Below are 13264 nucleotides of genomic sequence, written 5' to 3' on the forward strand. Positions count from 1 at the left end.
GATCACTTCTTGTGCATTTTCATTAACTGCGGCTTAGCCATTTTGGTGATACTAACCAGAGAACAATTTTCACCCGGAGGTGAAAATGCTCAGAGGATTATGGAGGAAAACAAGTGATTTACATTTTCTTATAAAATTACCTAGTTTTTGTATTCCTTGTTCGCCACATTATTTTAACTTTAAACAATAAAAGCTGTATTGTTAAAGCAAATTAATAAGAACCCTGTGGATTGTTCCTGTAAACTATAGATAAAGGTTATTTTGATATCAATTTAAGTTATATCTGAGGAATAATTGCACAAATTGAGTCAGAAGAAAATACAACCACAAATATGGAAAATAAAAAAACATTGGAAATAATTGGGTGTCTAAGAAAAAAAAAACACATTTAAATTTGGATAAGTGCATACTTTCAGCCCTTAACTATGGCCATGCTTAAAACTGAACCTGCACATAAGCCAGATTGTGACTTTTAAATGGCTAATTTTTCCCCTTTGAAAATATATTATAAACATATTATAAATATATAATAAAAATATTCTAATCAGTATCTGTTGGTATCTATGAATAAAAAACACGAGTGATGTGCTAAAATAATTTTCTCATAAAATTTAATAATGGTTTGACAAAGACCAAAGATTAATGACTTATTTTTCAAAAAACATGTTTTACTTTTAATTGCTGAACTACTTCTAAATACAAAGAGCCCTATAATTCTGTTATGATGATTTTTATTTCCCCTTATATCAAATCCTCTCAAACCAAGAAAAAAACCTCTTCTACAAACCCATACTTGTTTCCTGCTGCACTGTCTCCTACTCAGAGCCACTGTAATCACCGTGATAGCTGAATTTCTAAATAGTTTTTATTTTTTCATTAAAAAATCGTTAAAAATATTATATATTTTTCATAAAAATAATATTTTTTATTAATAAAAAATATTTTTTTTTATTCCCTGCATTAGTAACACTGAAGCTTCAAAATGCTTTGACTATTCCAGAATTACTATTTTAAAGCTCAATCATCATAGTACTTACCTATACTGGCCATAGAGAGATCAACTTCCTTCTTTTTACCTGAAATATAAAGACATGGTGTTATAAGTAGTGTTGGTTACATAACTAGAATGAGTAATTTTACCTCTCTAAGTTATTTATATTAAATATCATATTCTAATTGATCTCACTTTTTTTAATGCATGAGGCCAAAATAATTAAGGTAGGTCTCATGTAAGCCCAGATTGCTGCTTGTTTCATTGTTGCTGTACCTTACATACAAAGCTGTGCTCCTTTTCCTGTTCATGATTCCTTAGCTTTGTTTTACCTTTTTGTTTCTTTGTCGATGTTTTTGAACCTTTCATGGTGGTCTTGCTGGATTTGAGACTTTCTGGTATTTTTTTCAGATTTCTCTAGAGAAAGATACATATCATCAATAATTTTAAATAGACAACAGAATGCACCATGTATGAGTGAAAATTTGGTACATGACTTTATGTAGCTTATCGTTACAGTAATATTTTCATATGCAGCTAAAGGTATGTTTCATAGTTTTAAATCATAAGCTGTATTTTCATATCACATGAAAAACTTATTTTGTCCAGGGTGTTTAAAAATGAGCACTGACTTTCCACAATAGTGACAGGTTAAATTAGGATAGAGGTTTCCCTTCATGAAAGCTAAGGACCTGAGATAAAGTGGGAAGAGCATGGGTGAAAATTCACTAGTTATAAATGTTTGTCCCAATGTCTGTAAGTGTAAATCACTACTCAGCTGCACAAAGCATTTCTATTTCCAGGGTTTTTTTTCAGTGTAGCTCTGTGGAGGACAAACTCAGGAAGATGTATGCCTAGTTAAATGTAGCAACCACACAGCAGGAGATGATATTGTATAGAAGGCTACTCCTGTTTCTTTTGTTCTCCTTCATCCCAATATCTGGAGAAAGGATTAGAACAGTAGTGCAGGAAAGTCTCGGTTCCACGGCAAGGAGAAATGCAGTTCAGCCTGCCCGCTGCTCAGGCTGGACAGCACCATCATGTGGGAGGAGCTCACATAGCAGCCGGTGGAACAACTAAATCAGGATGGCCCAAATTCTCTTACAAGTGTTAAAATAGTTTGATGATAGTATTGAAGAGGCAGAGGCGTTCAGATGGGATGAGGACTATGGGGCTCTCACTTTGTTGGTGTTCTCTCTCTTCCATGATCACACCTTTTAAGGCTGTAAACTGCCTGGGAGTTTTTTTTAAATGTCTACAGAGCACCTACAGTATTTGGGTGCTATTACAATTTTACTGCTAACAAGAGGAAAGTAGATGAAGATAGGACAAAAAGAGAAGGCACCTTTAAGAATGCTGGCATGACATAACTATTTCTGATGATCTCTTACAGGAGCTGTAACCTGTCTGCCTGTGCATGTGAACAGCACATTTGTTGTCAAGATGCATAAGGTGAAAAGATGAGTTTATAAAATAAATGTTCTGTCCTGAGGGTTTGCTTATGAACAGCCTAAAAATAGTGAGTGCTAAAACAAACATGCTGTGGCCTGTGTATTTGCAATTTCAGTGGCATATCCAGACTGAGAAACAGTGTCTTACTGTTTTGTAACACAGTTCTCAAATACTCTAGAAGCAAGCAATATAATCTTAGCTTCTGATTTAAATTTTAGTATGAAGATGACCACTGATGGCAAGATATAGGTCATGGATTATAGCCTGATGGAATAGCTGAGGTTTGGGGTACATGTTGGCCTCCCATGAGCTCAAGGTAAATTTCAGTTGGCTTTAATGTGAGCAGACTCTGACATTCTTATTACCGTTATACATTTTAATTTTTCACTCCAATCAAAGTAGAAAAGTATACTCTATAAATCCTCAGACTCTTTTCGGTATCATAATGCATCTTGCAGATCACAGGTGGTAGGCTGCATCCATGGCTTGTTAGTGTATTTCTCTCTTGTTTTGTCTCTCTTGATTATGGCAAATGCAGTTCCCTCCATTAATCTGTCTGATGAATTTAATTGAATCTTCTGCTTCTTCCAAAAATAAATAATGATACCAATGCAAAGAAAATTAATGTTTCAGAATTCTGAAACTTTTGCTGTGCACGGGATGATGTTTTTATCCCCCTCCCCAAATAATATATAATGAATCTAAGGAGAAAGTTGGGAGTTTTTTCTGCCCTCATTCTCATAGTATTTTTGTCAAATACAGGAGTAGAAACATATAAAATATATAAATATATAAATATATTTTTTATATATGCATTTATTTCTTATCTGTTTTCATATATATGTATAATCTTTGAAAGGAGCCTGTGCAATATGCTTAGCTTATAGTTCTGAAACACTTAGGCCTACCTCACTGAGAGTGCATATCTATTCAGGTGGCAAAAGAGATTGATTTTTCCTTATTTAAAAAGGAAAGCTGTGCAAAGCTGTTTCTTATCTATCTTCTTATGTATTTTACATACAAAAATTGTAACCCGTGTTGTAAATTGGTTCTGTGGCTATTCTAATTTGAAGCCAACCTTTATGACTGCATAAGAGAGACAGCCCTCCAGGAGAGGAGGTGAGGGCAGCTGTTGTAGTAATTAGTTGAAGGACAGTATGAACCATCTCAGATATATTCCAGTCACAATGTCTTACTTCACCATTTCATAATTATGCACCACAACAAAACTAGTTTGGAAATTTTGAGTGAGTTCCTCTGAGTATCCTAAACTCTAAGTCACATGAATGGAGGATACATTGAGAAGGCTGACATAAGTCACATCCTATGTTTAGTAAAATAACTCACAAATAAACACAAGTATATTTTACCTATAAAAACAGTTAAAATTCTTGAAAATGGTGTCCCAGTAATCAGTTCCTCCTCCTTCACTGAAAGGATGAGGTATGGAGGTAGATACAGCACTACAGAGAGAAGGGCTGTGCTGGTGAAGCTGGTGTCAGTGCCTGGTGCATTTGTTAATACAAAAAGTGCCCTTGTTCAAGGGTTGCAGATGGATAGAGCAGTCAGTGGGACTGTTCCCGCTTCCCTCTGGGATGCACAGCACCTCCCAGCTGGAAAGCAGATAGAAAATTACAAACTATTTATCTTCTTTTCAATATGCCCAATACCCTATCATGCCTGCCCTCTGTCATCCTGTGGCCATATGATTGTCAGTGGTCAGGAAACAGGGAAGGCCTGCAGAGAAAGTGAAGACAGAGCTTCCAGAAACTTCTCTGGAAGCATAACCAGGCCCCAGCTTCTACAAAAAGTTGGTTTTTACACAGGAATATGGTAACCTCCAGGTGCTCACTTCAGGAAACACAAACACATACACTGAGAACTTTCAAATATGTATTGAAGAGCAGCCTTTTGTACATCACCTCTTCCAAACAAGTATAAAAGAACAAAGGTCACAATATGTAAGTTAAAGCTGCTATTTTCAGCAGTTTCTTCTTAGTTTGGGGGTTTGCTTTTTTTCTCCCCTATGTTTTCATGCAAAATACTAAATGCTACCAAGAAAGCCATGAAAAAAACAGTCCATATTAGTGAACCGTCTGAAAATGTGACCAAAAGAATTAATTTTTTAATCTATGATTAGTTCCTATTCCCTTTGGAATACTTCTATACTGCTTATTTAAAAAGGACTTGTCAGGGCACACACAAATGTATCATGCTTTTCCATTATGTTTATAAAAAAATCATGATTCTATGATTGAGAAGAGCTTGGAAACAACATTTAAATTAACATAATTTGAAAATTTTAAGAGTGGAAAATCTACATAAAATTGCAGCCTTTGAAAATCTGTTGTCATGAATACTGCCATGTATTTTATTTTTAAAAAGTAAGTAATATTTAGATTTCATTAATTATGTTCAGTCTAATTTTTCAGCAGTTTTTCAGTTGAGCACAGTGTTACATTATGTAATTGCTAAAATCTGGGTAAATATTTGACAACTCTGTTTGATATTTTATAGCCTAGCTTGTTTACAGATGGCTCTAATATTTTGGACATTAGGCTTGAGAGAAAAAATAAGATCAGAGTGTTCTCCTAATTATGTAATGTACTGAAACATTTACAGCTATAAACAAATCCATGAAGTTGCTAGGTACTGCAAAGGGCAAAAACTAATTAGCTATCAATTCTACCAAAAAACCTGTCTGATTTGAGGACACAGAATGATTCATTAGTTGCCTAATTGAATGATTTAAGGTCAAGCTTGCACGCATTATTATTTTAGGGCAGTAATTTATTATAATTTGGGATGACAGAAGAATTAGATGCATGCCCATTTTACAAAAGCACTACAAGGAAAGGATCAAAACCATGTGCTAATTGCTTTTTTGTTCTATCTCTAGAAAGCTAAAAAACACATTTCCATTGGTAAACATTTAGGAACTTGCTAAAAATACCATCTTGAAAATTACTTTGTCTCTCCAAAAATTAATGTGCAGTGTTGCCTTTAATTAAATTTATTCTATTTTGCTCCATGCAAAGAGCAAGTAATACAAAATTATTAAAAAATACTAATAATCCTTGTGCATATTTGGACACAATTTCATTGTTAAAGTTGTAAGGAGTAAAGCTGAAGTTTTGGCAACTGCCAAATCAATTTGAATGTATCTGGTTTCACACTTATAACTTTTCATTATATCAGGCTTACTTGAACCTGTTGTTGATTTTGTTATTTGTTGGAAACCAGTAGGTGTAGTTACAGTATCTGGGATGGTAAGTGCAATAGGTTAAGAGTTTGGTTAAGAGTTAAGGTTAAAATTTGGTTAAGAGTTAATAAGAAAGCCATAGGAGAACAAAATGCAAAACTTCATTCTAATGTTGGTTAATATTGCATTCTGATTCTCTTTTCTTTCTTTCTTTTACTCAAAAAGAAATTGATAAAAACTGGAAAAGGTATAACAAGGATGATTGAAGACATAGAACATATTTTGTACTGGGAATAATCTAGGATTATTTTTAGCCTGAAAATGATCTGATAGAAGTTGGTGAAATAACAAGAGACGCTGAGAAAGTGACCAGGAGATGCTGATTCACGGTCCTAACACGAGATCGAGCTGGCATCACATGAGCTTACGGATGTGGAACAAACAACTGGGAACAAACAACAGGACTGCAGAAGTGTTTCATTGCACAATAAGTGCATGAAATATGGAATATACTGCCTGTGGACAGGACAGCTGCCAGAAGCACACAATTTTAGAACATAACAGGGCAAACTGACAGATGAAAAACTGAGGGCAACTAAAAATAATGATAATGCATTTGGCTATAGAAATTAAACCACAAATCCAAAAATTAAAAAAAAAAAGAAAGAAAATGCAAAGAGTGGAAATACGGCTTTAGTGTTATCTTGCCCAGACAGAACTTCTGGTACGAGCAAGTACAACTGGTCTAAACTATTAAAATAGTGTAACAATTTGGGTGGTACTTAAAAAGTTACTAAGTATGATAGAGAAGTTGTCATAGCACGGTCCTGTCAGGAACAGGAACATATGTTGCATTGTCACGACTTTTGAAACATAAATGCTATATTGTAAAAATTGACATTAGATTTGACTTCTTTAAGCAGAGGTAAGAAAAATAACCATCTCTGTGGAGGCTGAGGATGGGTGTGTGTGTTTGCGGGGGTTTGCAGGGCTGCGGCGGGGCTGGGCAGGGCTCGCAGGCCCGCTCCAGCCCCCGGCGCAGCCCCTCACGGCACGGAGGAAGGCGCTGCCTCGGGCCCGCGGGCAGTGCGGCGGGAAGAGGCGGCGGAGGCGGCTCGGCCGCAGGGGCAGCCCTATTGCCGGCTGCTGCCCGTGTGGTCTCGGCTTCCACAGCGCTGCCGGGTCCCTTTCGTACCCTTTGTCCCTACCTGTGCGGCCGCGGCCCTGCGCGTCCCCGGCGGCGTGAGGTTGTCATGGCGATGGGGCTAGCCGTGATTGACGGCTCGGCCAGGCAATCAGCGCCCTGCTCTGCAATCCCGCCCCCGCAGCGGCAGCTTGCAGGGTCGCGCCAGACAAGAACTACTCGTCCCAGCATGCCATGCGCGGGAAAAGTGCCGCCGGCGGGACTCTGGGGCGCGGGGCATGATGGGGTCTGTAGGCGATAGGCGGCGGCAATTCCCTCTGCAGCCGGGCCAGCCGTGCACCCCAGTCCAGGCATCGGTGCTTGCCGGACAGTGGTGTGGCTGTCTCCCGCTGGGGTTGAGGCGATTCGATGCGGTTTGTTAATATGAAGATTTGTATTCTGTATCTTTTGTATTTTGCATGCATAAAAATAATTTAGTTTGCCGTGCTGCGATGTAAAACACAGGAGCCCCGGAGTCTGTTTCTCTCTGTACGGAGCACCCAGTGCTGGTCCTTGGTGCCACTCCGAGGTCCATCCACCCCTTCTTATGGTAAGCAGGAGGATTCCTTCTGTCTTCCGTGTCAGTCTGTACAGCCAGGAAGTTCCCTTTCTCAAAATGCCTGCTACTCTCTTTGTTTTGGTCTTGGCCTTATTTTACCCGCTCCTTTTATACCAGTGTTCAGAGTGGTACTTGGAGCACAAATTAGGCAGCTGAAGACTGAGCACAGTTATAACCCGAGGTTTATCCTCTTGTCAGGCAGCAATGCCAAAGGGATCATTTAGTCAGTGCAGTGGGACTGGCACAGACCCAAGGCAGGAGTCCGTTCTCTTTGAAGTTCAGTTAATAACTTTAATAGCTTAATTTCGTATAATTGGAATGACTTAAGCATATCCACTGTACCACTAGCTGCCTTTCATAGCTACAGTTCTGTGACCTGAAAGGGACTTTGGGGGCTTGTTTTTGTTTGTTTTGGATTTTTTTTTTATGACGAGCGCGACACAGCTATTTATAACATTATTTCCCCTGGTGGAGAAGTCAAAGTCAATAAATCTGGAGCCGGCATTACCATCCCATAGGAAGTGTATTACAGTGTGGAGAGCCGCCCGTCACGTGCGGCAGGAGGGAGATGTGCAGCACAAGGTGTCAGAGGCCGCGTGTGCCGGTGTGCACAGACCGGCACGGCACAGCCCCGCATAGCCGAGCCTAGCCCGGCACGGCACAGCCCCGCATAGCCGAGCCTAGCCCGGCACGGCACAGCCCCGCATAGCCGAGCCTAGCCCGGCACGGCACAGCCCAGCCCAGGGGCCGGCGCGGGCTGGCGGAGGCCGCGGCTCTCCCGCCCAGCCAAGCGGAGCCGGGAGGGCGCGGGAGCGGGGGGCGGCTGCGGGCACCGGGCTGCGGGCACCGGGCTCCCACGGCCGCCCCCGCGGCGGCAGCAGCCCCCGGAGCGGCAGGAGCGGTCACGGGTGGCAGGTACGCGGGAGCCTTCAGCAGCGGGGGAGAGGGGCAGGGGCGCACCCCCGGCCCCCAGCCCTCGCCCTTGGGGTGCCACGGTGAAGGGGCGCCGAGCCCGGCAGGGACAGCGGCTGCCGCGCTCCGGCCTGGGCGGTGGTGGCGATGCGGATGCGGGCGGCTCCCGCCTCGGCCGCTGTGCCATCCGCAGGGCTGCGGCAGCCCGCGGGGGCTGGGAGCCGCCTGCAGCGGCTGGCAAGGGCAAGGCGGCTGAGGGAAGGGCCCGGCCCGGCCCGCAGTGACCGCCCGGCTGTGACCGCCCGGCTGCAGAGAGCCTGGCCCGGGCTGTGGGGCAGCACGGGGCTGCGCCTGTGGGAACGGCGGCCCAAGCCCACCGTGAGGGCCAGAAGTTGGTCCGCGTTTTTTGGTTATTTGTTGGGTTTTTTTTTTTGTGTTTTGTTGTTGTTGTATTTTTTATTATTAGTATTATTATTATTATTTTAATCCAGCACAGGTATTGACAGGACTATTTCTGTGGCAGAATAGGGCTCAATTTTAGAAATGCTGGATCAGCTATGAGAAAGATGAGTGGCAACCACAGCATATTGTACTTTATCCTGCAGGACAATGGAAGTCTGATAAAACAGGAGCTGAACTTTATTCGCTCTCTGTATGGGCCTGTTCTTAGTGTTACACTGCTGACTCGAAACTTTTCTTGCTTGGCCTGACAATTGGGGAAATTGAAGGTCTCAAATAATATCTGAAACAGACTGTTGTTCTGCTCTGTACAGGGGCTGCTGGAAGAGACTGGATGTGACTGGACATTTGTAAAAACCAGTCTTGATGATGATTTTTTGTTTGAGTTACATACAAAACTATTCTTATGAGAATCAAAAATAAACTGTCTAATAAGGCACACCTTTATTCAAAGCCTAGGCTGTCTTCTCTGTTCTTAATGTCATCAATCTTTTATCTGAAATCAATATTCCTGGCTAGTTCTTAATTATTTTATAAAGTGTTTATAAAATGTTTGGGAGTCAGTGAATTTAGTAACAGATCAAAACATAAACATGCTGAATACTATGCAGAGTAATGTTTCAAAACGTGCTTTTAAGGTTCTCATCTTTTCCCCTCATACTGAACTCAAATATGAGCCTCTTTGACTAATCATGATTCAATTACCTTGTGGTCCTTTGTTTGGTTCATCATGGCTGGTGGTTTGCATTGGGTCTTTTATGGCAAAAGAAAAAGTCATAATCCTGCCAAATGACAAGTTAATGCTCTCAGGTAATTTATCTGAATTGCAATTTGTCATGGTCCATCTCCATTTCCAAGAGTGAACCGTGCTAATAGTGCTTTATAATGCATAAGAAAACCGCTGCCTCTTGAGAATTCCATTTCTCTCAGGGATTTGACACAGGCTTGTAGGTATGGGGGAAAATGCTAGCTACAGCAATAGATAAATTTTCCCAAAGTGTGAATGCTCATGAGAGGCTTTTGGTGCTCTTCTTGAGTCAGGATGTCTTACACATATGCTGTTGTTGTCAAGTGAGAGAGGAAGATGTTTTCAGGAAATGACCCTGTAATTCCAAATGGACAGAAACTCCACTATTAAATAAGTGTCCCGGCAACCTAGCTGCAAATTTAAAAACTTGCCCATAATTTTCTTGGAGTTCTGCAGAAAATGTGCAGTAATATGAGAAAGGTGTGAAAGTCACTGTAAAGTGTAAGTGCCTTTCACAGAAGATAAATGCCATTGGAGTCCAGGTTGTTAGTGCAGACTGGTCTGCTACTACTGCATTGGTGCTTGCATGTTTTTCAACTGACAAGGACTACTTTTCTTTTCAGAAATGGAAAATCCTGAAGTGGCTGTGAGCAGCTGCAGTGCTCATGATGAGGAAAACCTTTGCAGCTACAAACGACACTCATCAGTATCACAGGAGGGGATTTTGGAAGACCAGCTTAGAAGGAAGTTAAAATTTTTCTTCATGAACCCATGTGAGAAATTTTGGGCCCGGGGCAGAAAGCCTTGGAAACTTGGGATTCAGTTACTCAAAATAGTAATGGTTACAGTTCAGGTGAGTACCTATGGAAGGAGGGACTCACCCTATGGGAAGTCAAATGAATGCAGGTGACATGCTATTCATGGTGTGGTGCAGAGAAAGGGAAAGAACAGATAGCAAAATTCTTATTTGCATATATGTAGCTTAGATCTCAGGTGGCATAATTTTCTCCTAAAACTATGGACTGAAAAAAATAGTGTTCTAGGAGTACAGATAAAAGGAATCATGTTTAAGGGCTCAACTTGGTTTTTTACTTTACTTTTTTTTTCTTTGCCATTTTTCCCCCCAAAGGATGGCATCCCTACACATCTGTTACCCAAGTACCTGCTTCACTGTTGTGTTTGAGGGAAGGAAGATAAGAAATTAAATTGGTGACCTTTTAATGATGTTCACTTGTATCTTGCATATGGCGTACAAACTCTTGCATTGAAAAAAACCTCAGAAATTCTTCCTCACTCTTTCTCTTACCCAGCCTTGCACCACAGAGTTCATATAACACATTTATCTGCTGCTCAAAATGCAATTGTTTGTCTCAGAGTTCTGTGGTTGAGGCTGAAGAAAGTTTTTATAAAGCCTTTCTAAGGCCCCAGATGATCCTTCAGAGCTGCCCACATGTGATCTCCCTTCATGGTCATGTGCTATGAAAGCACATGTATAGAAAAGAATGTTTTCTTTCCATTTGCATGAATGATGGCACAAACTGCAGAAATAAGAGTTCTCCTGCTGTGCATCTGGCACCATGTTTGTGTCCCTTACTGTTTCATTTTCAAATGTACCTTTGTTCTCTGATTGCCATCTCTCCCCTTTTGCAACTAAGAGTTGGTGATGAAAGAATCCAAATAAAAAAGAAACTAATGCCAATTTTGTATTTTCAGAGAAAATGTGCCTGTAGGTAATTCAGTCTGAGCAGTGTTGCTTTGCTGGTATATTCCTGTGTGCTGAGCACACTGAGCTTGCCTACAGAGCATTTCAGTATCTCTGTAACTGAGTTACCCTTATCAAAACCTGCATCTCCAGTTTGCACCATGGCCATAAAACTAATCTGTAGACTACTGATTCAGACTTATCTCTGATGAGTTTCCTCACACTACACCTGACACCACATTTGAAACAATAGTCAAGAGAATTGTGAGCTCCCAGGAACAGTACATCATGTACTTCTAGAAACCTTTTCCAGTCTGGATAGTGACTAGTAGTAGTAGTAGTGAGTTTAGTGCTCACTTTTTATGAACAGTTGCAATATATTTATTTTAGTAGCTTCAGGTGTTATCCTGTTGCAAGCACAACTTTGGTGAGTTATTCTCAAAGCGCTTTTCATTGAAACTTGATTGAGGGATGTTTGTTCTCCTGAGTTGTCCTCAATCTCCCTTTTGTGCACTGGAGTAAGGACTTCAAAGTGGGATCTTGTTAAGTCTTATCCTGCCTTTTTGGCTGAGGAATAATGATATTCCCCCAGGGCAAGTCAGTTGACGCCAGGCCAAACTAACAAAGCATGTGTAACAGTATAGGGAGCTGGAACCTGAGATGGCATCATTTTCTTTCTAAAAATTCATGTCCTTGGCCAAGATGTTGTAAACATGTTGAAGGCACACATTAGTGAAACCCTTTGCTTCCTTAAAGCCAAACTTTCATTTGATCAGCTGTGGAATGGAGCGGCCTGCATGTAATTGCCATGTCTACCAGTGAGGCAGAAGACTGGATGTTCATAAAACAGTGTTCATATGTTAATCCAGAAGCCAACTTTGTCTTTGAACAGAAAATATAAATGTCTTTTTCAGCTGGTGGTTTTTGGATTGAGCAATCAAATGGTGGTTGCCTTCAAAGAGGAGAACACTGTTGCATTCAAACATCTGTTCTTGAAAGGATATATGGACAGAATGGATGATACCTATGCTGTATACACACAAACAGATGTTTATGACCAGATATTCTTTGCAATAAACCAGGTAGGAATTGTTGCTGCAATATGTACAATATATATGATCTTTGGCTGGGTACCATTTTTTAAATTTAACTTTTGTGTCAATTGCTTAAGACTAAAGCATCAACTTATTTAGGTTTTCTGTCATTGCTAGAACACTGTAATGAGGTAACATCCTTAAAGCTAATCAATGTACTAGTTCTACACTAAAAGCACTCCTTGGATCTGAGCCAGAATTCTTTGCAAGTAACAAGTTAGGCTTTCTAGTAAGGATTGTAAGGAGAAAAACATAATAAGCAAAAAGGTATTTAGATCCAAATCCTGTACTTAGTGTTTTTGTCAAATACCTTAAGAGATTTGAGGACTCAGCTGTTGTGTGGTTTAGGTTTCATAGTTCTTTAGGTGACCTTTTAAATAAAAGAGATGGGTTATAACCACTTCTGGTTTGCTTTGTTTTGGTTTTTTTTTGTTTTTTTTCAGAGACTAACAGTTTTATTGCTATTTAAGTTGGTTTGTTTGTTTTGAACTTTAGTACCTCCAGCTGCCCAACATCTCTGTTGGAAATCATGCTTATGAGAAGAGGGGAGCAGAAGAGACGCCTCTGGCTGTTTGTCAGCAGTTCTACAAGCGAGGAATCATCTGTCCTGGAAATGACACCTTTGATATAGACCCAGAGATTGTGACTGGTGATGAACCTAATCTATTTTGTCAGTTCTTTGGGAGGATGAGACCTACATTTTTGATAAATTCCTTAAAAAAACTTTACAGTACAGATAGTCTTATCACATGATCTGTATTGAACTTATTACCAGCCAAAACCGGTAAGAAAAGTTCTGTGTAAGTAACCTCTAGCCCTCACCTCCAATGTCTAATGCCACAAAGAAGTGAGGAGCCTTTAGCACTGATGACCATCTAGTACAAGAATTTGGGGCTAATTTTCAGGAGTGTTCCCTGTGAATTCATGATGAATAACTTGGCTGGTGTTCAAGGAAGCCAGTG

General features: G+C 40.5%; 2 protein-coding genes across 7 annotated transcripts in view; one reads left to right on the plus strand and one right to left on the minus strand.

Moving 5' to 3' along the window:
- DNAI3 (dynein axonemal intermediate chain 3) overlaps positions 1 to 6870 on the minus strand; it is a 28249-nt gene extending 21379 nt beyond the window's left edge. Inside the window, exons 1-3 of the mRNA XM_058843220.1 lie at positions 6854 to 6870; positions 1324 to 1408; positions 1038 to 1076 (exon numbers count right to left, since the gene is read on the minus strand). Coding sequence (XP_058699203.1) covers positions 1038 to 1076; positions 1324 to 1360 — 76 coding nt within the window. The 5' untranslated portion in view covers positions 1361 to 1408; positions 6854 to 6870. The remainder of the gene's footprint in view (positions 1 to 1037; positions 1077 to 1323; positions 1409 to 6853) is intronic.
- The window catches only part of MCOLN3 (mucolipin TRP cation channel 3), a 45385-nt gene that overhangs the window by 22906 nt on the left and 9215 nt on the right, over positions 1 to 13264 (plus strand). The window contains exons 1-5 of one of the 6 annotated variants that reach the window (XM_058843222.1): positions 7108 to 7202; positions 7294 to 7378; positions 10130 to 10359; positions 12123 to 12290; positions 12798 to 12951. In XM_058843222.1, coding sequence (XP_058699205.1) covers positions 10132 to 10359; positions 12123 to 12290; positions 12798 to 12951 — 550 coding nt within the window. In that variant the 5' untranslated portion in view covers positions 7108 to 7202; positions 7294 to 7378; positions 10130 to 10131. Of the gene's footprint in view, positions 1 to 5930; positions 6571 to 7100; positions 7379 to 7946; positions 8303 to 9931; positions 10008 to 10129; positions 10360 to 12122; positions 12291 to 12797; positions 12952 to 13264 lie in introns of those variants that run through there. The other 5 variants (XM_058843224.1, XM_058843226.1, XM_058843221.1 and 2 more) reach the window with 5 other exon arrangements.

This window comes from Poecile atricapillus, chromosome 7 (genome assembly GCF_030490865.1).
Source record: "Poecile atricapillus isolate bPoeAtr1 chromosome 7, bPoeAtr1.hap1, whole genome shotgun sequence".
In the NCBI taxonomy this organism is placed as follows: Eukaryota; Metazoa; Chordata; class Aves; order Passeriformes; family Paridae; genus Poecile; species Poecile atricapillus.